Source organism: Aedes albopictus, chromosome 2 (assembly GCF_035046485.1).
Source record: "Aedes albopictus strain Foshan chromosome 2, AalbF5, whole genome shotgun sequence".
Lineage (NCBI taxonomy): Eukaryota > Metazoa > Arthropoda > Insecta > Diptera > Culicidae > Aedes > Aedes albopictus.
In genome coordinates, this window is record NC_085137.1 from 402,843,064 (window position 1) to 402,867,271 (window position 24,208).

General features: G+C 42.2%; 1 protein-coding gene across 6 annotated transcripts in view; it reads left to right on the plus strand.

Moving 5' to 3' along the window:
* Window positions 1-24,208, plus strand: part of LOC109403647 (zinc transporter foi) — a 102,630-nt gene that overhangs the window by 72,861 nt on the left and 5,561 nt on the right. For 5 of the 6 annotated variants that reach the window (XM_029880323.2, XM_029880326.2, XM_029880325.2 and 2 more), the window contains 2 exons: window positions 20,732-21,499; window positions 21,581-23,233. In XM_029880323.2, the coding sequence (XP_029736183.1) occupies window positions 20,972-21,499; window positions 21,581-23,233 (2,181 nt within the window). In that variant the 5' untranslated portion in view covers window positions 20,732-20,971. Of the gene's footprint in view, window positions 1-813; window positions 1,077-20,731; window positions 21,500-21,580; window positions 23,234-24,208 lie in introns of those variants that run through there. The other variant, XM_029880327.2, reaches the window with a different exon arrangement.

Sequence of the window (24,208 nt, forward strand, 5' to 3'; positions counted from 1 at the left end):
TTGTGAGGCAAGTACAATGATACACTATGCCCAGGGAGTCGAGAAAATTTTCCCGACCGGAACGGGAATCGAACCCGCCGTCTCCGGATTGGCGATCCATAGCCTTAACCACTAGGCTAACTGGAGACCGTTTGAAAAATAGGTATGTTGAAGTTAGATGCTGTTATTTTGTGTAAATAGGTTGTAAGAAAATGTCATTACAAACCAATCTAATGAATTTGCTTGCAATACTAGACCGTCGGCGAATCGTTTTGACCGCCTTTCTCTCACACCAGTCCCACTGTGTCAGCCAGTCAGCCGCAAGACATCACCGTCCAGCGCGGTGCGCTGCGGTGTGCTAGGGTGTTCGTTCAGACTCGCGAATAAAGCATAAAATCCGTCCAAACGGCGGCCGTTTTCGCATGTACTGCGTGCAAGGTATCGGCGGCAGTTATGCCGTCGTCGTGTGTGCTGTTCGCCGCCGTTTCAGCAAACCTTTGCATAATTATTCATTTCACGGGTGGTGGTGGTGGTCTTGTTCCCTTCGCCTTAGTCGTGGGACCCCAAAGACGACACGACGATGACGACGACGAAGACGTGCTGATGAAGCTAGAGTTCCTCTGCTGCTGGGGTTTTGGTTTGGCCGTTTGCAAACTACCTTGAATTAGGACTGCGAGGGCTTCTTATTTTTCGTTGGATATTATTGTCGTCATATTTGCTTAATTTCATGGCAAAGGAATTTTTCCTTATAACTAACGCCCCACCGCGTAGTTTGGACGAAAAAAGCAAGACGAGGGCCACTGCGTCTGGGTTTTTTGCTTCTGGTGGTGGTTTATGCTGTTTTTCGTTATTACGGCGAGAACATAACATCGGAAGAGCATCAGAAGGCGTTCGTTAAACGGCTCGTCGTATAAAGCAGAATTGTAGTTTAACGCTGGGTTTCATTGTGGTTTGGCCGTTTCGTGTGAGTGGTAGTTGTACTGTGCGGTGTCATTATCGCTGTGTATACTGAAACGAAATTCCGCTTTTTGTTTTTTGTTCTACGGTTTTAGAAGTGCAATTATAGTGGATAGCAGCACTTGAGAGGCTGAAATTGAGTGAGTACTTAAACATTCAACAACCGCGTTCATGCTTAATTTTCGAGTTCAGCTGCTGTGAGTGAGATTAACTCTTTTTGTACGTTGGCTGAATACGATCTAGGGGAAGTGTTGCATTTTAGCTCACTAGCATCTATTGTGGTTTATTTTCTTTACATAGCAGATTTTATCATGTACTTATCTATAGTAGTGAGTCTACGCCGAATTAAGCATTCCCTCCACTGGTCTCGTTTCTGGGCCAATCGCTTTTAGTCGCCCTGATCTTCAGAGTCCTCAGGTCCTCCTCAACTGAAAGAGTCCAACGTGTACGCTGTGTTCCACGAAGCTGATGGCCCCTTCCAGGTCCTCTATTGAATATTGTTTTAGCTTGTCGTTCCTCCGACATACGAGCTATGTGTCCAGCCCACCGCAACTTGCCGGGTTTTATACGCATCACTCTATCCATCTCTTTACATACATGATACATTTTGTAGTTCATGTAATGTCTCCTGATGCCGTCCTCCAGTTTTCCGCCAAGTATTGTTCGCAGCACTTTACGTTCGTTTAGACTCCAAAGGCTAGGAGCATGTGAGCGCGTGAAAATGGTTCCGCTCCTTTGCTGTCTTTATCGCTTCTTCCAGTGTTATGTTGAACTATAATTACTAAAAAGTATCGCCCTGTTTCAGTCCGTCTAAGGCTACGAGCGTCGCATAAATCAGTCTAATCAGCTTCGCCGGAGAACCATGTTCGATCATAATCTGCCATGACTAGACTTCACTGAATCGTACGCAGCTTTGAAATCAATGAACAGATTTATTTATTTTTTCTTTACTATATTTGCCCCCATATCAACTGGACAAAACTTCAGCTCGATCTAAGAAACTATATTTTAGCGCCCACCTTTTTAAATTTTCATACAATTTAGTATGGGGAAAATTTACTTCTTCAAAGAAAAATCGCTAGGGTCACCCCTTGATTCCTAAAAATAAGGCGATGAATGATTTGCGACGTTCGTGGAAAAAAATATTAAGCCTTACCAGATCGATAAAATGACGAGATATTGCTATTCCTTACATGTTAAACAGTGTTGGCACGCTATTCGGTTTTCAGTCAATAACTTTTTCCACATTCCTTAGATCGCTTTACAGTCTTCGGAGGGTTGGTTTCTCGTAAAATTTCCAACAGAAAAAAGTTCGATATGAATTCCGTCTGTCGCTCTTCCATTCCCACCGTTCAACCATACCTGAAGTGCTCTCTCCTCCTGGTAGCCACCATTGTTTCATCTGTCAGCAAGTTTCCGACACGGTTGTAGTACATGGCGGAAGAAGGCGCTGGGGAAATTAAGTCATTGCGTCCAATGAGCTTCATTTTTGTAGTGCTTTTCTTTCGTATATTTCTTTAGAAATTTCAATAGGAATCGCCCAAAAATTATTCGTAATTTATTTCTCTTATACGAGTGTATGTATGAACACATTTTAAATTTCAAGAATTTTATTAGCACTTCACCAGCACAATAATTAGAAATGACCTTTAAGATTCCTTACATAAATGATGCATTAAGGTGATACGGGACGCCGTGTTATTTTTTCTATCTTCCCTCTCTTTCTAACAATTTACCTCGCGATTTTGGGGATGACAATTGGGGACACAATGATCGCACCGAAGAGGCTGAAAAACAATCAGCATATGTACTGCAAGTGAGCATACACAATGATAAGCTTTTGTTCCATAAAATGAAGTAGAATCTGAGATTACCATCTTAGTAGCAACAGAGCAATGGCGGATATTTCCTCGACCTTAATTTCTTCTGATTTTTCCAGAATTGTTCAACATCTTTACCAAAAGTTTCTTCTGAAGTTTAATCTAAATATTTCTCAGAAGATCTGTGAGATAATTTTCAGTTATCATTAGACGAACCATGGACATAGGAATCTATAGATAAGTCTTTGTTGGAATCTCTGAAAATATTGCTGTTGAAATCACTGTATGTAATTTTGCAAGAATCTCTGAGGAAATTTCTGCTGAATATCTGGAGGAAGACCTGATGAAAATCCTGGAGATTTTTCATCAAGAATTTCCAATTGAATTCATGTAGTAATTCTTGCAGGAATTCCTGAAGCAGTTCGTGTACCTACAATAATTACTAGTGAACTACTGGGGAAATTTCTGAAAGAATACTTGGAGGTATTTCTGAAGGAATCCATGGAAGGCTTTCAAAATCTTTGGAGAAATTTTGAATAAAATCAATGCCAGATTTCGTAAAGGAATACTTGGTGAAATTTCTAACTTAATTCCAAATTTGTGATTCTCTGGAATTTAGGAGGAAATTCATAAAAGATTTTCTAGTGAAATTCTAGCAGTAACAGCAATTACTAGGGAACATGGCACAATTTCGGGAGGTATCAATGGAAGATTTTTCAAGCGATGTGATAGACTTCGTCTTTCTATAGGAATTTATAGTTTATGAAGGAAACTTTTGTCGAATTTCTAAAAACGCCATGACAAATTTTCTAAAAAAATCCAAGGAAAAATTTCGTAAAAGAGACATTCCTGAAGGAATCGTTGGAGGCAATCTTTGAAGAGTTTCCAGGTAATCCTTGAAGATATTTTTGCAGGAATCTCTATAAGAGTTTTGAAGAGAACTTTGGAACTCTGAAGTAATTATGGAAGATTTTTCAATAAAATCCTCCGAAAAATATCGGGAGGAATCCTTTGCCTAATTTCTGACTAAATTCCTACATAACTTCCCGAATGCCTCCCTGGAGGAATTTCTAAAGGAATCCTTCGAGAAATATCAAAAAGAATCTCCAGAAGAATTTTTTATTTGTAATTTTTTTGAAAAAATCTCTAAATGAGTTTCTGATTGAATTTTTGTATAAATTCTTAGGAAATTTTTCAAAGAAATCCCATGTGACATTTATGAAATATTTTTTTTAAAGATATTCTACAGGACACTCAGCAAAAAAAAAAACAAGAAATATCTGGTAAAGTTTTTGAAAGAATTCCTGGAATATTTAATTTGTTTTGCGTAAATAAGTATCATAAAAAAAGCAAACTTACATGGTTTCTGCTAGATTTGCAAGAGTTTAAGCCCAAAGGAAACATTAACATTAAAATGCTAAAATATTTCAATGAATGCGAAGGAAATCCTCGGAAGAAACCTCGAGGAACAAAAAATTACTAAATGTGTTCTTCCTTTAACCCAAATAGGCTCTAATATATCTTATTAGACATGTCTTGAGAACAGAAGTAGAAAATCTTTGGATATCAAAACTAAAATTTAATGACATTGATGTAAAAAAAAAATACATTTTTTCGAGAAAGATCCAAAAAGTGTCAATTTATCATAACGTTTTTCAACTTTCAAAAAGTACCTATTTTTTAATAACTTGTGAAGCGTTAATATATTGTTGATAAACGTTCAACATTTCATTCAATTCGGTTCACTGGTTTCCGAGATATGAGAGAACGGTTCTAGCTTCGCGAAAGATTAACCAATCAAGCTCAAATTTGTATCCACGATGCAAATATAGGGTGCCTGTATCAATTATGACACTACCTAAGGAAAACTATTCGTACAAAAATAACGAAAAAACCGACAAATGTCACCAATATGTTAAAAGATAGGTTAGTTTCCATACTTTACAGGAAAAATATAGAAACGGAGCCAAAACTATTTTTAGTATTTATTACAGCGTGTGCCAATGATAGGAACCCTGTACCAGTTATGGTTACATTTTTTAACTTTGGTTCCTTTTCGCACCATTTGCATGCATTCCTTATGGGATTAGCCACAACTGGTACACTATGGCGAAAAAGGGTGCAATGCAGCCAAAATTTTATGGAAAACGATTTATTTCTACTATAATTTGAGCAAAATGTAAAGTTTAAATGAGTGCAACCATCTTTTGTGAACGTGATCTATTGATCACAACATTTTTCTTTTTGATTTACATCGTTAAAGGGTGAAAATCACCTATGGCGAATAGTTGGTACTATAGCCATAATTGGTACACTTACCCTAGTAGGCTGATAAAAATTCAAAGTTGAGAATTGTATATGCACTCTATGAAAAGTTCCAGCATGTTAAACTTTTTTGTGAGAGAAAAAAAGTTGCCTATTCCAAACATTTTGGTTACCCCCTGTATTTATGTACCGTGGGTACACAGTCATGGATCACTTAAGGGTTTTTTTTACCTTCAAAATTCAATAAAAATGAAAGAAAACATAAACGACGACTTTTAAAGCACCGTTGTCTATGTTTTGATTCGAACTTTTGAATACCGATCTATTGAAGAATAATGGCAAGTAATTTTCGCGTAAAAAAGGAATATTCCACTGTTTACCAAATGCCTTATTATGGATCAGCTCCACAGAGTCCTACATATTATGAATCAATTTTTACCATATTGTGGATCAATGCGTAATTGCTCAAAATTCCAGCTCTATTATTAAATTTGAGTTCCGGCTGTTCGAGTCCGTATGAAGTTGATCATCAATATTAACTTCTTTTCTCGATCAGCCTAGATAGCTGTGTAGTGTCGGTAGCGATTGTCTCAATTGGCTAAGAATAACACTACGGACCGCCTGTTCCGGTGGTAAGAATCCACCAACAGGTGACCCCTAATTCATGGTGTGATGCGGCTTTATGCTTACCGTGCCTAGGAATGAATGGCTAGGGGGGTCTAATAAAAACCTAACCGCTAACGGAGCCTGTGGAGTACCAGGGCGCCCTCCACAGTATGTAGCCCTTACTGCGCTAACCGGAGCAATGGTGCAGTGGACCTTGTGTTTCTCCGAGACAATCAGCTGCCCTTCTTTAGTCTCACTTGAGGCTAAATAAGGGCGGGATTATGAAGATGTTGTTAATTAGTTTAAATTTTCACCTATATGGTTTCGCATTATGCGATTTACACAGTGTATTCTGTGTATCCTCGCCTTTGGCGTTTTCCAATCGATACCGATTTGGTTTTACTGTTGCTGTTCTTTGTTGTGCTGTTGTTGCGAAGAGTTTAATCTTACCTAGTTTGGGTAGTGGCTACGGTTAAGATAGCTCAGATCAATCTTCAGCATAAAAGAACAGCAACGATCAATCTTTGCAGACTTATGCAAAATGGCACAGCCCAAGTGGCCTTGGTACAAGAACCTTACTTTCGTAAGGGAAATTTCTATCTTGGAAACCTTGTGAACCCGGTGTTTGCCACTTTCAGTAAACATGAAATGGCAAACTCACGTGTCATGCCTCGAGCCTGTGTGCTTGTCAACAACGCAATAGTTGCTACACTCATCTCTGAACTAACCACCAGAGATGTATGTGCTATCACAATTGATGTATCTGTTGGAAACCTCAACAGGAAATACGTCTATTGTTCTGTGTATTTACCGCATGATGAACCATCCCCTACGGATGCTTTCAAACAAGTCATCGCATACTGCACTTCAAAAGGCCTTCCGCTAATTGTTGGCAGTGATGCTAATGCTCACCATATCATCTGGGGCAGCTCAGACATTAACTTGAGAGGCTCCAGTTTGATGGAGTACTTAAGTAGTACAGATCTTGCATTACTTAACATAGGCAACCGCCCAACCTTCATGGTATCTGCTAGAGAGGAAGTGTTAGATATAACGCTTTGCTCTAGCAGAATTAGTCACGAGCTGACCAATTGGCATGTGTCAGATGAAGAATCTTTATCTGACCATCGCTACATCTTTTTTGAACATTTAAATGTTACTTCGCAAACATTGCGTTTCAGGAATCCTCGGTCAACAAACTGGGATCTTTATACTGATTTGGTTGCAGCCAAATTTCATGGATATTCACCATCCATTGACACTCCAAGTGATTTAGATGATGCCGTTGATACTACAACGACCTTCATCATGGAAGCTTTTGAAGAAGCATGCCCTCTACGGTCTGTGAAGATCACAAGAGGAACCCCTTGGTGGAACTCTGATCTGGCGAAACTCAGGAAACAATGTAGAAAGTGTTGGAACAGACGACGTTCGGCTGGTTCGGAGGCTTTTAGGTCGGCTCGCAATGCCTACAGGAAAGCTCTCCGGTCTGCTGAACGATCCGGCTGGAAAAACCTTTGTACAAATGTTTCCAGCTTGAATGAAGTCAGTCGGTTAAACAAAATCCTTGCGAAATCTAAGGATTTCCGGGTGAACGAACTTCGTTTGCCAAATGGCGATCTGACTTCCTCTGATGAGGAAGTTCTGGAATGCTTATTCAGCACACACTTCCCTGGATGTGTGGATATTACATCTTCGGATGATCCTGATGTCTTTTCTTGTAGTTATGATTCTTTAGCTTCGGCTCGGAGTATTGTAACTATAGAATCGATTGAGTGGGCTCTTTATAGCTTTGCTCCTTTCAAATCTCCTGGGGCAGATGGGATTTATCCTATTTTGCTTCAGAAGGGATTTGATTATTTCAAACATGTTTTGAAAAAACTACTTGTTTGCAGTTTTGCTACAGGGTATATTCCCAAATCCTGGAGGGATATTACTGTAAAGTTTATTCCGAAAGTGGGTCGTGCGTCGTATGAAGAAGCAAAGAGTTTCAGACCTATCAGTTTGACATCTTTTCTTCTGAAATGCTTAGAACGCATTGTGGATCATCACATCCGTGATGTTCATCTGGCCAACGTGCCTCTTCATGTGAACCAACACGCCTACCAATCTGGTAAGTCCACTGTGACTCTTTTACACAAGGTTGTTTACGATATCGAGAAAGCATTCGCTCAAAAGCAATCTTGTTTGGGTGTTTTCTTAGATATCGAGGGTGCCTTTGACAACGTGCCTTTCGATGCTATATTGGAAGCCGCACGGAGTCATGGTATATCTCCAATGATTTCCAATTGGATTCACCAAATGCTCAAAAACCGATATCTCTTCTCGACATTGCGTCTAGCAGGGATTAGGAAATTGAGTGTTTGTGGATGCCCCCAAGGGGGAGTCTTATCACCGCTTTTGTGGAATCTCGTAGCAGATACGCTATTGAGGCAACTCAATAATAGCGGTTTTCCTACTTATGGTTTTGCCGACGACTACCTAACATTGTTAGTTGGTATGTGCATCAGCACCCTTTTCGACCTCATGCAAAACGCCCTTCAGGTAGTTGAGGGTTGGTGTCGCCAATATGGCCTTTCGGTTAATCCGAGTAAAACATCTATTGTTCTTTTCACGGAAAGGCGAAACCGTAATGGCGTTCGACCTTTGCGTCTCTTTGATTCTGAAATCGATGTGACTGAACAGGTAAAGTACGTTGGAGTCATTCTTGATTCCAAGCTTTCCTGGACACCTCACATTGAGTTCAGAATCAAGAAAGCTTGTATGGCCTTCGGGCAATGCAGGCGTACTTTTGGTACAACTTGGGGTCTAAAGCCCAAGTATATCAAATGGATTTACACAACTGTGGTTCGGCCAATATTGGCTTATGGATGTCTTGTGTGGTGGCAAAAGGGTGAAGTGAGAACGGTCCAATCGAAATTAGGCCATCTCCAAAGGATGTGCTTAATGGCGATGTCTGGAGCGTTCTCTTCAACTCCTACGGCAGCGCTAGAAGTTCTTTTTGACGTTGCCCCACTACACATTCATCTCAAACAAGAAGCCCTTTCTTGCACTTACCGGTTACGGGTACTCGGTCTACTAGAGGAAACTCCTGTGAACCGCACATCAACACACACCTCGTTGTTTCCACTTTTAGTGAATTGGGACAAAATTGTCCTTGCTCCAAGTGATCTTACAATTGCTTGTAATTTTCCATATAGGACATTTTCCACGAAATTCCCTTCCCGGGAAGAGTGGACATCTGGTTATCTGGAAAGAAGTATTTCAGACGGCATCGTATGTTACACTGATGGCTCCCTTCTCGAAGGTCGAGCAGGTGCTGGTGTTTATTCTCGTGAGCTAAGGCTGTATCAGTCTTACTCACTTGGTAAACACTGCACCGTTTTTCAGGCCGAAATCTTTGCTCTTATATGCGGAGTGCAATCAGCACTTCAGCAGCACGTAATGGGCAAAGTAATATACTTCTGTTCAGATAGCCAGGCTGCTATTAAAGCACTTGCTTCGGCCAACTCCAGGTCGAAGATAGTTATCGCTTGTCGAAATCAAATCGAGGAGCTGAATTCAGCAAACGCTGTTCACCTTCTATGGGTACCTGGTCATTCTTCCATCGCTGGAAATGAATTGGCTGATGAGTTAGCTCGCTCTGGAGCATCACATGACTTCATTGGCCCTGAGCCAGCTATTCCGATATCGAAGTGTTGGATTAAGCTTCAGATTCACACCTGGGCTGTCACTCAACACAGACAATATTGGAATAGTTTGGAGTCATGTCGTCAAACCAAATTGTATAGTGCTGAGCCATCTCTACGGGTGGCGAAGTATCTAACTAATCTGTCTAAGCAGAATTGCAGCATGCTGGTCAAAGCATTGACTGGCCACTGCCGACTCAGCTATCACATGGCGAATATTCAGCAAGCTGATTCATTTGCCTGTGATAGCTGTGAATCCGATTATGGAACTTCGTATCATTTGATATGTAACTGTCCAGTTTTCGCGCAACTGCGTTTCCGAGTATTCGGTAAACACTTATTAAGTGAAACTGACTTCAGAAACCTGAATCTTCAGGATATTCTGTTGTTCTTAACCCGCTGTGGTAAAGAGCTATAGGCTCTCTTTCGCTTTATGCGTTATTACAGTGCCCTTTTCAGGGCGCTGTTTGAACCCATTGTGGTACGCTTGTGCGTTAGTACCCTCTTCCAGGGTATTTTTCCTATTTCCCTACCTGTCCCTATCCCCATCCAAATCCTTTTTCCTTCCTTTTCCCTCAGGTAGATGATGAAATAGGCTGTTATTTTGGCGATGGCACAAATGTCCCAAATGGAGGATAACGTGCCTCTGGAGCCGGCCTTCTGATACCTGATACCTTCAAAATTCAATAAAAATGAAAGAAAACATAAACGACGACTTTTAAAGCACCGTTGTCTATGTTTTGATTCGAACTTTTGAATACCGATCTATTGAAGAATAATGGCAAGTAATTTTCGCGTAAAAAAGGAATATTCCACTGTTTACCAAATGCCTTATTATGGATCAGCTCCACAGAGTCCTACATATTATGAATCAATTTTTACCATATTGTGGATCAATGCGTAATTGCTCAAAATTCCAGCTCTATTATTAAATTTGAGTTTGTAGGGATAAACTACGCAGTGTAGTGATTATTTTATTGATGGAGTACCTGAATTTACAATAGAAATAACGAGAAAATATCAAAAAGTCCCGAATCCATATACTTCGCAAGAGGTGCGCCACTATAGTTTAGTAGTGCTTTCCATCTTAAGTGTTATTATTACCATTCTGTGTTTCAAGACACCTGGTTTTCAAGCTTACATGTTTTTGAATGATACTTTTGATACTTAGAGGTAAGAATATTGTATCAAGAGTATTGAGTGGAGCATAAATCTATATTTATTTGAAGTGATCCATAATAGCGTCAAACGATTTGTGGGTCACATTATGGATCACTGTTGAAAGTAATTTTATTTTAGTATTTGAATCCCAGAATGAAGCAAAACTTCACTTAATAGATACATACATATCTTATCCAAGGTGTACGAGCGATTTTAATTTCAAAATCGATTGATTGCGACACTTTTAGAGCTAACCACTGCAGGAGTAGCTTCTTATAGAATTCGGCTATTTACTGACAGATGTGAAAAGACAACTTTATCGTTGCAAATCAAACGTATTATGATTTTCAGATTGAACTCTTGTAAATCACTTTTTATCTCAGAAAACAAATTGGATCATGCTACAAAAATGAATTTCGTGCCGAAATATATGTTTTGAACAAGATATTCATCTTTGAACATCAAAGTAATCCGTAACTGTGGGTGATCCATAACTGTGTAGGGACGGTATGCATGTATGTATGCATTTATGTAGGCTCCGACATAACTCTGGAATGCGTCAAGCAATTTCAATCAAATACATACACATACACATTCCTTAGGTTGTCGAGGTGTTTATAAGGGTATTAGAATTCACGATGGCGGTTTAGGCTCCAAGATGGCTGCCAAAACTCCAGAATGTTCAAAATCGAAATTTGACGCTATTTTGAATTCCAATATGGTAGACCATAATCCAACATGGCGACCACGGAATGGTAATTTGAGCTATGTCACTAACTGCTGTGAGATCTCTTCAGGGATTTCTACAGAGGTTGCTTTAGGAAATCCTGAAGGGATTATTTTAGTTATCCATTTCGGCATTCCTTCAGGGATTAAACTCCTTCAAAGATTGTTTCCGGAATTCCTGCTGTTATTCCATTAGGGAATCCTCCCGAAAAAGAATATGTAAGAATATAGATTTTTGTAGAGTTTTTGTATTTTTTTGCTTGGTTCTTTCAGGGATTCCTACTGAGCTTCCATCAAAGATTCCTGCCATGATTCCTCTAAGAATGCCATCAGGTATTCACTACGGGATTCCTTTAGGAATAAAGTAATCCCTGATTTCGAAAATCTTGAAAGGATTCTTTTTGAAATCCTAGGCGGCATTTCTTCAGAGATTCCTGCTTGAATTACTTTACAGATTCGTCCTAGTATTCTTTCAAATATTTCTATTATAATCAGAGAGTGCTAGTGTAATTCTTTCAGGTATACGGGATTCCTGATGGTATTCCTTGAAACATTCCTCTCGGATTTTTTTAGGGTTTTTCGGGATTACTTCTGCGATTCTTTCACTCGAGCTTCCAGTCGAGGCCTCTCAGGATTCTACCAGATACGACTCCCAAAATTTAGGAAATCCTCCCGGGATTCCTTTAGGGATTTCTGCCGGGATTGCTTTATAAAATCTTGAACTGACAAATGTTCTAGTCGGCATTCCTTCAGGGTAACTGCTGGAATTCCTTCAAAGATCCCTTCCAGGATGTAAAAGATTCCTTTAAGGGTTCCTGCTAGGATTGCTTCAGGGATTCCTTTTTGTAGGGTCTTGCACCATTTGGGCAGGTGTACCTATTTTGGGCTCTTGCCGCTATAACTAAGTCAATTTCAAACCAATTGATTCAATTTTTTGTACAGGGTTAGATACTGTACGTATCTCACTGTGTGACAAAAATTAAGTTATTAGGTATAAAATTGGCTTAGTTATAGCAGCAAGTGCCCAAAATAGATACACCTGCTCAAATGGTGCAAGACCCTATTCCTTCAGGGAATCTTGCGGAATTCTTGCTGTGGTCCCTTCAAAGATTCTTCTTTCCATGAGGGATTGTGAACGGGATTTCTTTTGTGGCTCTCTGGGATGTCTTCCGGAATTTCTATAGAAGAATTCCTCTAGCGTGAGATACAGCTAATGAGAGTGGGAGAATAATAGTAAAAATAGTGAAACATGCTTTTTGATGCACGTAGATATCTCTAGTAAACCATGACGTCATCTGACAGTCATTTTCTTATTCTTCTTGAGTTGTTATTTCTTCTTGAGTTGTTATTTTCTCTTTTCTGGACTAGTTTTAGTCGTTGTCGTTCATGATGGGAAAGAGGATATTCTGCTGAGAGGGTTTAAAAAGTCGGTACAAGGTCATCTAATAGTTTAGGTATGTGTAAAACTTTTTGTCCATCTAGAAACGGCTCTGGAAACATTGTTCATTGTGATTCCAATCGACGAAAACACTACTATGGCTCCAGTTGTTGATTGTTGATATTTCAAAATCGACATTCACCCCAAACACCGGCAAAGTTGAAGGTCCTGCCCTTTCGCGCCTGATTTCGGGCCACGGGCTACGGTCAAGGTCGATAAACAAACTTTTCCCGATTCGGTGAAAAATTCCGCAGCTTTCCACTGTTGCGTTGGTTGCCCTTATTTATGGACGATGATAGGTACGATAATGATGATGATGATGACGACGACGGTTTGCGTGCAGAATTCTAACATAGGAAACTAATCCAAAAGAGGTATTGAGTGTCGGGGGTGCGATACACGCACCCACCAATCACCGGTCACGAATGGTGCTGCTGAATTGCACCATAAATCCCGCCGGTACTAGGTAGGTGAGGGACCAAGTTGGATGCCCGAATCGTTTGCACGGCACGTGCGATACCGACGAGCGCGCCTGCGTTTATTGCGCTACAGTTTAAAATTATTGGCGGCAAAAACGTGGGCTTATTTGTACTGTACAGGTATTCAAATGTTGATGGAAAGGTATGTGATTGGAATTGTCAATAGGGCGAATATGTGTGACGGACAGCGATGCTCCACAGACCTACATCACCGCCGGTGTAGATTGCAATCGGTGTGTGTGTGGCGGGTGATGGATGTTCGTTTGATCATTGACTGAAGCAAATTTTGTGCTTTGTGATGTGTACAGGCCTTCAACGGGGGTAAGATGCAGCTGGGGGCATACACCAAAGATTATAAAAAGATTATTTTGTTTAGTACTTTAATATAATGATTTGAAGCACTAACATTTATGTGACAAATAAGAAGCTGGAAGGGTTGACAGTGTTTACATCTAAAAATTTGGTCTTGTTGACGTAAGACCTGCCGCTGAGGAGCGATTGGCAAGATCATTGAGCTTGCTCTGCATATCAGAGCGCCGTTGAGCTAGGAGAGCAACGTCATCAGCCAGTTCGAAGTCATTTAGGTGTTCCATGGTAATGGGCTGCCAAAGCAATCCACGATTTGGTTCACGATCAAGCGCACCTACCTGGATGCCAGGATCTATACGATCGATTACGATGAAAAGAAACGGTTATAGTATACATCCTTGTCACACTCCAGCAACGACCCGGATGGGATCGGACAAGATACCATTGTGCTGTAGTACTCTGCACGAAAATGCCTTGTATACTGTACATCAATAAGGTCGATGATTTTCTCAGGGACACCCTTGCGCCTGAGGGCTCCCCACATGTTTTCGTGGTTGATACGGTCAAAAGCTTTTTCGTAATCTATGAACACCAGGTAGAGAGACTAGTGGAATTCATTGATTTGCTCCAAGATGATACGGAGCGTGACAATATGATCCACACAGGATCATCCGACACGGCATCCTGCTTGCTGCCGTCGGAGAGCTGCGCCAATATTCACCTGTATCCGGTTAAGGTTCACTTTGCAGAGGGCTTTGAGAACGATATACCCGCCAATTATCGCATACAGTCAGGTCACCCTTAAGTACCTTTACTAAGACGCCTTGCATCCAGTCGGCCGTAAATGTCACGGTTTCCCATATGTTTCAGGAAAATTAATGCAGCAGTTGTGCAGATACTCAGATACTACGGGGTCAACTTTGAGCATCTCGGCTGATATGTGATCGACCCCCGGGTCTCTGTTCGATTTCATGCTACGGATTGCTATTTCTATCTCCTGCACTAATGGAGCTTCGGTGTTGACACGGGTAATGCGTCAAACTCTTGGCGGATAATGCTGAGGTGTTGATGGCGTGGCCGATACTTGAAAAATTATTTATTATTATTATTTTTCTTTATTATCCAGATTTTCAGCCCTCGGCTGGTTCATCTCGTGATACTTGAAAAAGATTTCCAAAGTGCTCGAACCAACGTCTCAACTGGTCAGCCGGGTGATTCCTAAAGGGATCATTGTAGCATTCATCTTAGCCCCACTAAGGCGACGTAAAACATCGTGGAGATTACGGAGTTCGCCGGTGCTTGCGGCTTTCTCGCCTTCGTCGGCTAGGGAGTCCGCCCACGCTCTTTTGTCCCGTCTATATGAGCGTTTTTTTTTTTTTTTTCGTGAGCCGAATAGCGCTGACGGGCTACGGCTTTGGCTCCTCGTGCTTTTGCTCGCTCTATCGCGGCTTTGGCGTTCCTGCGCTCCTCTATCTTCTTCCAGATATCATTCGTGATTGACTGCTTTCTCCGGGTGCGTAACTCACCTAAATTATTCACTCCGGTGGCGATGAAGGCGTTCTTGATGGCGCTCCATTGATCTTCTACGATTTTACTTTCCGGAATATCCGCAGCACGGTTCTCTCCTCGACGAAGGACGTTTTCACCGCAGCGTCTTCCAGTCGGCATGTTGTTCCTCGGATTCCGCCAAAAGAAAATAAGGATTTCCTTCGTCATTTTCTTTAAAAATTCCTTCTGGAATTTCTACAGGGATTCTTCCGGCAACTCTACAATAACTCCTCCAGGGATTTCTTCTGGTTAAGATTCCTTCAGGAATTAAATTCCTTCGGGGGACTCATGGATTCCTTCAAGGATTCCAGAAAATTCTACAATGATTCCTCCAAGACTTTCTACTGGGTTTCCTCCAGGAGTTAATTCAGGGGTTTCTTCAGGACTTTTTCAAAAGATCCCTCCGAAAACTTCTACATGCATTCCTCAGGAAATCATCCACAAGTTTCTTCATGGAATTCTTTGGGGATTTCACCAAAAATTCCCTCAGGGATTCCTCCAGGAATTCATCTTCAGGGGTTCATCCTGGAGATCATTCAGAGGTTCTTCTAAAAATTCCTTAATGGATTCATCCCGCAGTTTCTCCAGAGATTTATTGAAAAGTTCTAGGCACTTTGCGGATTCCTCTTTCTTCAGGAATTCCTTTAAGGAATTCTTTGTAGATTATTTCAAGGATCCCTCCAGGTATTCAAGAAGTAGTTGTATTTTAGAGTAACCAATTAAGGACATACTTGTTAGAATCCCAAAATGACCACCACAATGGTCGACTTTGGCACCTATTCACGATTTCGAGGGCACAAATCTCTTCGTAAACACCTAATCTTCCTATTTTAAGATTATTACAAGTGAGCAAGAACAGAATAAAATGCTTTGTTGTGTGAAGCTTGCTTCTTGAGATTTGTGCGTTTGAAGTTTTGATGCACTGTTAAAGCGGGATGTCAAAACGTTTGTCCTTAACATTCTGACACAAATTTGAGAGATCCTGCTGTATGACAATGACATCCTTATTGCACTCTGACCTAAAAAAAAAGTTGAATTCATTGAAAATTGGATTGATGCATTTTTATGAAAAAAAAGTTCGGTTTTCGAATGCTTTTGGACACTTTTTGAAAAGTAAAAATGTTGCCTATCCCCTGTATGTTCTAAAAACTACTTTAAATGCTCCAGGAAGAATTATACTCTCTTTTCGATTAAAACTCCTGTTCTCTTCAGGGTGGACACCCATTCATCCGGGAAATACAAGGGAAATTGTGAAACGCACCGGGAAAAATCTTTAAGTTATCGCTATCAGGAATGTATTATTCTCTAGTAGTATTCCCAAGAAGTTTCTTCAGGAATTCTTTTTAAAATTTCTTATTCGATTTTTCCAGGAAAGATTTTAGTCTTTTGTTTCTCAATGGATTCCTTCGGAAATACGTCCAGGAAATTCTCCAAGAATTCTTCTAAAATATCTCAAGACATTTTTTTTTTAGGAATTATACCAGGAGTTTCCCAAGCATTTTTTTTAGGTATTCCTCCATAAATTTATTTGGAAAATCCTCCTTTAATTTTTTCAGGGATTTCCTTTGGATTGCTTCAGATATTCTTCTAGACTTCTTTCAAGAATTCCCCCAGAGATTTAGAAAGGAATTGGACAAGATATTTCTTCGAAAATTTCTTGTGAATTTCAACTATAGATTGCATCAGAAATTCTTCCACAGATTCCTTGAGGATTGTTTTTTTGGGGTTGTTTTGAGGAGTAAAACAGTTTTCACATTAACTATTTTGCCATTTGTTCTAGAAATTATTACATAGCTGTGAACAAGGAACTAATAAATTTCACCGGAAATCGAATATTAACTTGTTAGTCCTCATTTCATTATTTTTATGTATTTTTTTGGAGATTCCGTAGTTTTTTTTGTAATTATAACAAGTCTTCTTGTGTTGCTGACACTTTCTGGCGATTCTCAAGAAATTTATTTTAAAATTCTTATTTATACTTTGATCGAAATTTTCAAATGATTTCCTGAAGCATTTTTTTTGGAGTTCTTGTCACGGAAATTCTGACAGCAGATTTTCCGCTGGAAATCTGAAGAAGTGTATAAAGAATATGAAGTTTATAATGCTTTCTAGAATAGCTGAAAATTGGTCGGAAAGCTTGCAGAATTAATTTCAGAAAAAAATCCGGTGGTAGTTCGAAGCCGAGTTATAAAATTAAAAGATTACAAAAAATAGCAATTACTGAATAAACTCCGATGGCATTCTTAGTAAAATTCCTAAACTGTTTTCAGCAAGATTCCTCATAAGATTGATATTTTTGATATAACTCTGAAGAAATCTCTTGAGGAATGTCGAATAGAATGCCTCTTAGGGACAGACTATTTGATGAAACTTTAGGTGAAATTTCAGAAAATCTCTGACCGATTCCCTGAAGTAATTCATGAAATGTTTCCTGCGAGATTTTTTGAAAAAGCCTACGAAGGGCTTCCTGAAGAGGAAATCCCTTGGGGAATCCGTAGTTATTGGTAATTGCCTATCATTTTTGATGAAATTTCTAAAAAAAAATATGAGACGATAAAATTTAGAATCATAGAGTGCATCAAAAAATCTCAAATTTTGATTGTTTACCAACCTGTTATATGTGCATCATTGGTACAAATTTAGGCTCGATTGAATGATTTTTCGCGGAGTTAGAATCGTTTGGATAAAACATTATTTTTTAGACAACTCATTTTTGAGCTGTCATATCTCGGAAACCATATTTGTAATATCTACAGTTTAGTCATATAAATAGCTATCTTCAATCAAGATGTTCAAAGTTTAACTATCTAAAATTTTGTTCAGAAGATATCCCATTGTGCACACAATCCCTATAGGGACACAGAAATTGCTATGAATGTGTATTGAGCCTCGCCGGAACTATCGAATTCTAATAGTCAATCGAAACGTCCGACACGCAATCGCACCATTTCGTTGTTTGATCAAACAGTGATGTATAGGTTAGGTACTAATCTACAGTGAGCTTTTGGGAGGTTCGTGGACCTAAACGCTAACGTAGATAGGTAGGTGAAGTGTCTCATAACGGAACGAACTGAAGGGAGGAGGTCCACCCGCCTGATTTGTTGCATGACGCTTGGTAATCAAGTTGTTGCTGATCCTCCACCTGACATTGATGGTTATGCGACGGGCGTACAATGAGCTCACGGCGCTCAATGTCAAACGCGTGCCGCCAAGTTAAAACGTGTGAAGATTGATGACGAGCTTGGAATCCTTCGGGGTGTCGGATCGTTATAAATAGCACGTTATGAACGAAGGTATTCAGCTCACTGAACTGTTGGTGCTGAAGCTTTAAACTTTAAGTCCTTTTGAAAGTCTTAACCTTCCAATACTGAAAAAAATGAACGATAGCTAAAACCGGTGCTTCTACCTTACATCGAAAACAATTTGTTGCAGAACAAATAAACGTTACGTTACATTTAGTAAAGTTTATAAACACAAACCTAATAAGAACCAATACTTCTATTTTCTTACGCTTTGCTCCAGTCGGAACGAACCTAACGAAGAACAGCGTAAGAAAAATGTCAACAACCCCGTAATAAACACCTGTTGTGGTTGGTGATTGCTGTTTTCACTATTGTGGATCGTCGTCGTCGTCGTCGTCAGGTGGACGGGTTGAATAATCGCCATTGGCTAGTAGAGCTAGAGCTATGTAGAGGTACTGTGACAGGCCTCGCGTCGAGGCAATGCGGCGCAAGAAGGGTATTTTGGCGTCGTTTCATCGCGGCATTATTGCGATTGTTTGTATAGGTATGTGTAGGTACACATACATAGTATAAAGTTGCCGGTTGCCCGAAACAGAAAACCCGCACCCGGTTTCTGTTGAGCGGTGGCCTCGCTGTAATTATTATTGCACGTGGATAAGGTATTATCAGCTGCGGCAGCAACAGCAGTGTTGTCGGAAACCAGGGCACGGGAGAAGTAGAACAACAGTGCCGCATTGGTATGGCGGTTGAAGTTTGGGATGATAATTCTTGCGACACTACCGCGGTTATGCTCGATATGCTTTCGGATGGCATGGTTTTGTTGACAGTACTTCATGAGGCCATTAAGTTATTTGAAGGCAGCTAAATATGATCTCTTAAACTGTTAAGTGCCCCACACAATGCATACGTTTGCGTGTGCGTGACAGTAGTTTGACACATTTCCCATGAGAAAACTGTCAAAAAAACGCAAACCTCGACGGAACGGACGCTATGTGTTCCAGGCTTTAGTACTAAAAACTTATCTTCGCGGTTATTGCATACTATTTTCTGATAATTTCTGGAGGAATGAAACATCTGTATGATATCCTGGACCTGGAGAAATTCTGGGAGAAATTCTAGTTGAATCCCTGGAGGTATTTCTTCAGGAATCCCTGGAGGTATTTCTGAAGAAATCCCTGGAGGTATTCCTGAAGGATTCCCTGGAGGTATTCCTGAAGCAATCCCTGGAGGTATTCCTGGAGGAATTCCTGGAGGTATTCCTGGAGGAATCCCTGGAGGAATCCCTGGAAGTATTTCTGAAGGAATCCCCGGAGGTAATCCTGGAGGGATCTCTGGAGGTGTTCCTGGAGGGATCCCTGGAGGTATTCCTGGAGGAATCCTTGGAGGTATTCCTGGAGGAATCCCTGGAGGTATTCCTGAAAGAATCCCTGGAGGTATTCATGGAGGAATCCCTGGAGGAATCCCTGGAGGTATTCCTGGAGGAATCCCTGGAGGTATTCCAGGAGGAATCCCTGGAGGTATTCCTGGAGGAAATCCTGGAGGTATTCCTGAAAGAATCCCTGGAGGTATTCCTGGAAGTATTCCTGGAGGTATTCCTGGAGGAATCCCTGGAGGTATTCCTGGAGGAATCCCTGGAGGTATTCCTGGAGGAATCCCGGGAGGTATTCCTGGAGGAATCCCTGGAGGTATTCCTGGAGGAATCCCTGGAGGTATTCCTGGAGGAATCCCTGGAGGTATTCCTGGAGGAATCCCTGGAGGTATTCCTGGAGGAATCCCTGGAGGTATTCCTGGAGGAATCCCTGGAGGTATTCCTGGAGGAATCCCTGGAGGTATTCCTGGAGGAATCCCTGGAGGTATTCCTGGAGGAATCCCTGGAGGTATTCCTGGAGGAATCCCTGGAGGTATTCCTGGAGGAATCCCTGGAGGTATTCCTGGAGGAATCCCTGGAGGTATTCCTGGAGGAATCCCTGGAGGTATTCCTGGAGGAATCCCTGGAGGTATTCCTGGAGGAATCCCTGGAGGTATTCCTGGAGGAATCCCTGGAGGTATTCCTGGAGGAATCCCTGGAGGTATTCCTGGAGGAATCCCTGGAGGTATTCCTGGAGGAATCCCTGGAGGTATTCCTGGAGGAATCCCTGGAGGTATTCCTGGAGGAATCCCTGGAGGTATTCCTGGAGGAATCCCTGGAGGTATTCCTGGAGGAATCCCTGGAGGTATTCCTGGAGGAATCCCTGGAGGTATTCCTGGAGGAATGCCTGGAGGTATTCCTGGAGGAATCCCTGGAGGTATTCCTGGAGGGATCCCTGGAGGTATTCCTGAAGAAATCTCTGGAGGTATTCCTGGATGATTTCCGTTTGGAATCCTAAGTTTCTTTCGTAATTTTGGAGTGTTTGTCAAAATCTTGGATTAGTTTTATAGATAACTGTCGTTAGAACTATGTTCTATTCTTTCAAATATTGTAGTACATGCACCTCTACTTACTTATAAAACCTTTTTCTCTTCTCTTTCGCAGAATTCTTCCCCGCCATCGGCCCTCTGTAGCTCAATGGAAACATCAACCCACTCTCCGGGAGGGTAGAGTTGGTAGGAGTCCTCACTGATCGGGTGCGACCAGCAGCTCACACCCGGCTTCCAATCGAGCAGCTTCCAGTTGCTTTCTGAAAAGCATAAAAACAAGGACACTTTCTTTTCTGTTACACTTCACCACAGTCTCACATCAGTCAGCCTGGCTCGGTTCAGCGGTGGCCACAAAATGGCACGGCACATCATGGCGGTGTGCGTCGTGTGTTTACTGTGTGCCGATCATCTACCCTGCAAGCAGCACGACGCCGGTCTAAACGCCGGAACGGATCCACGGTTAGCGAACCCCTCGGCAACAGCAACCACAACGGCGGAAGCGATGAATTCCATCGTTGCGGTCGGCAAAGTTCCGCCGGTCAAGCGACATACCCATGGACATGATCATCACCATGATCACGGGTCACATGGTGGTCACGATCACGATCACGGCGGCGGTGATGGAGAGGAAGACGATCGGATGGCGGCGATCCGGGAGCAGTTGGATCCCTTTATGGTGTCCATCTTCAAGGAGTTTGGCGATTCCACTTCGATGACGATGGATGTGGCCGGATTCGAGAACATGATGAAACGACTGAACATGTACCGGCTGGTGACGGAACGGTTGAGCGGGAGTAGTAGTGGAGGTGGTAGCAGTAGCAGTGGGAGTAGCTCAGTTACGGCGTCGATCCATGATCATCGGGACGCAGATAGTGATGAAGCGGTAAGTATTGTTTAGGAAGGAGTTCCGCAAACTCCGGAAAGATATTCATAATTCAGAGATTTTCATCTCCCCCGTTTACAGTGCATCAACAGTGTCGACTTTGTGAAGCGGATAGCAATCCCGAAGCCACTGGCAATGGCCACGTTAGGCCCTGCAGGGACGAAGCTCTCTCCGAATACTTACGATAGTGCAGCTAGGAACATCACCAGTAGCAGTAGTAGCGATAAGTCCAATGCGACCACCACCTCCACGACCACCACAAGCACTGAAAGCGGTGGTAGCAGCAGCAGTAGTAACAGTAATAGTAGCAGCGTTAATGGTAGTGATAGGACCCCATCGTCGGTACGATCCCACGATACAAGTGAACTGGATCGGCTGAAGGCATCAATCCGTCTGGAACGGGATGATCTGTTCAACATCTGTCCGATTCTGCTGGCACAGCTTGCGTCCAAGACGTCCCGTCAGCGCGCCGGATGTATCGATCCGGATGTTGTTCCGGACTTGGCCGGTTTTGGGCTGGAAACGGCACTCTATCCTTCGAAAGAGCACGTCGGAGACGGTGGGGATGACTCGATCGAGATGTCCGTCTGGATCTATTCCACGCTGGCGGTTCTGGGCGTCAGCTTGTGTGGTTTGTTGGGTGTGGCTGTGATACCTTGTATGGATAAGCACTTCTATCAGCATGCGCTGCAATTTCTGGTGGCGCTTGCGGTGGGGACACTTTGCGGGGACGCTTTGCTTCATCTGCTTCCACACGCGATGATGGCCACTACGATGAAGAATTCCCACGACGAGATGATGTACAAAGGCCTGGCCGCCGTCGGGGGCATCGTGTTCTTCTACTTCATGGAGCGGTTCCTGACCGTCGTGGCTGAGTGGTACAAACACCAGGAGAAGAAGGATAAACCTTCGTCGCGGGTGCGGGTCATGCGGGAACCGGAATCCAGTTCTCTGCAGCACGCGTCTAGTGGTGAAAAGCAGTGCAAGCACAAGTACAGTTCCTATCCGTATTGCTACGACGAGATCGCGATGGAAACCAAGGACGATCACCACGAGCACAACCACATGGAGAACCACAACCATCACCACCAGAATAATCACAACAACGCCGCGGCCAAGTGCGCCAACAACCACGGAAACGATTTCGGCGACGGGGAACACCCCAGAGGAGACTATTGCTACCGCAATTACATCAACTCCAAGGGCGATTCCACTCCACAGGACAATAACACCGTTTCGACCAACCTGGACGATGCTTCCATCGAAAGCGAAACTCCGGCGATCCCTAAGCCCAAACTGGAACCGGAGAACTACACCATCATCCTGCGGGAACACGAAACCAAGCACCACGGCCACACCCACATGCACGGCCATGTCCACTCGCCCCCAGGCTCCCTCTCGGCCGTAGCCTGGATGGTCATCATGGGCGACGGGTTGCACAACTTCACCGACGGAATGACCATCGGGGCGGCCTTCGCGAACAACATCGCCGGCGGGTTCTCCACGGCCATTGCCGTGTTCTGCCACGAGCTTCCGCACGAACTGGGCGACTTTGCGGTGCTGCTGAAGGCGGGCATGTCCGCCCGGGACGCCGTCTACTACAATCTGCTGTCGTCGATTCTGAGCTTTATCGGCGTTATGATCGGAATCGTGATCGGACACCAGCCGGAAGCGTCGGCGTGGGTGTTCTCCGTGGCCGCCGGACTGTTCCTGTACATCGCGCTGGTGGATATGGTGAGTTGTGGATCTTGAGCCAGAAGTAGTCCACATGTAGTCTTAATCAAATCCAAATATAATCCAAATGCAATCCAATTCTTATCCAAATTCAATTCAAATCCATTCCACATCTAATCCAAATTTGATCCTAATCTGATCCAAATCAGATCCAATCCAAACCCAAATCCGACCCAAATTCAATCCAAATTCGATCCAAATCCAATCTGATCCAAATCAGGTCCAATTTCTTTCCAAATTTGATCCTAAACTGACCCAAATCCAAATTCAATCCAAATCCAATCTGATTCAAATCCGATCCAAATTTAATCAAATTCCAAATCGGGATTATTTCAATCAAAATTCAACCCTAATATGTTCCAAATTCAAATTCAATCTAAATCTGTTCCAAATCCGATCCAAATTCAATCCAAATCCAATTCGCATCCGTTCCAAAATCAATCCAAATTCGATACAAATCCAATCGAAACGCGATTCAAATCCTATCCAAATCTAATCCAAATGCAATCCAAATCCGATCCACATCGAATTCAAATTTAATCCAAATCTGATCCAAATCCGATTCAAATCTAATAAAAAACTGATTAAAATCCGATCCAATTCCGATCCAATCTAAGGGTACGGCCAGAGTGAACGCGTCACGCGACGCGATGCGGATTTCCCATACGATTTGACAGCTCCTTATTATTGATTGTTATTCCTTTGCGTGCTAATTTCCGCGTCGCGCCGCGTGACGCGCCCACTCTGGCCAGCACCTAAATCTAATCCAGATGCGGTCTAAATTTAATCCAAATTTGATCCTAATCTGGTCCTATTCCGATCCAAATCTAATCAAAATATGATCCAAATCTAATCCAAATTTGATCCCAGTTCAAATCCAATCCAAATCCAATCCATACCTAATGCGAATCTGATCCAAATTCAAATTCAATCTGATCCAAATTCAATCAAAATCCGGTCCAAATTCGATCCAAA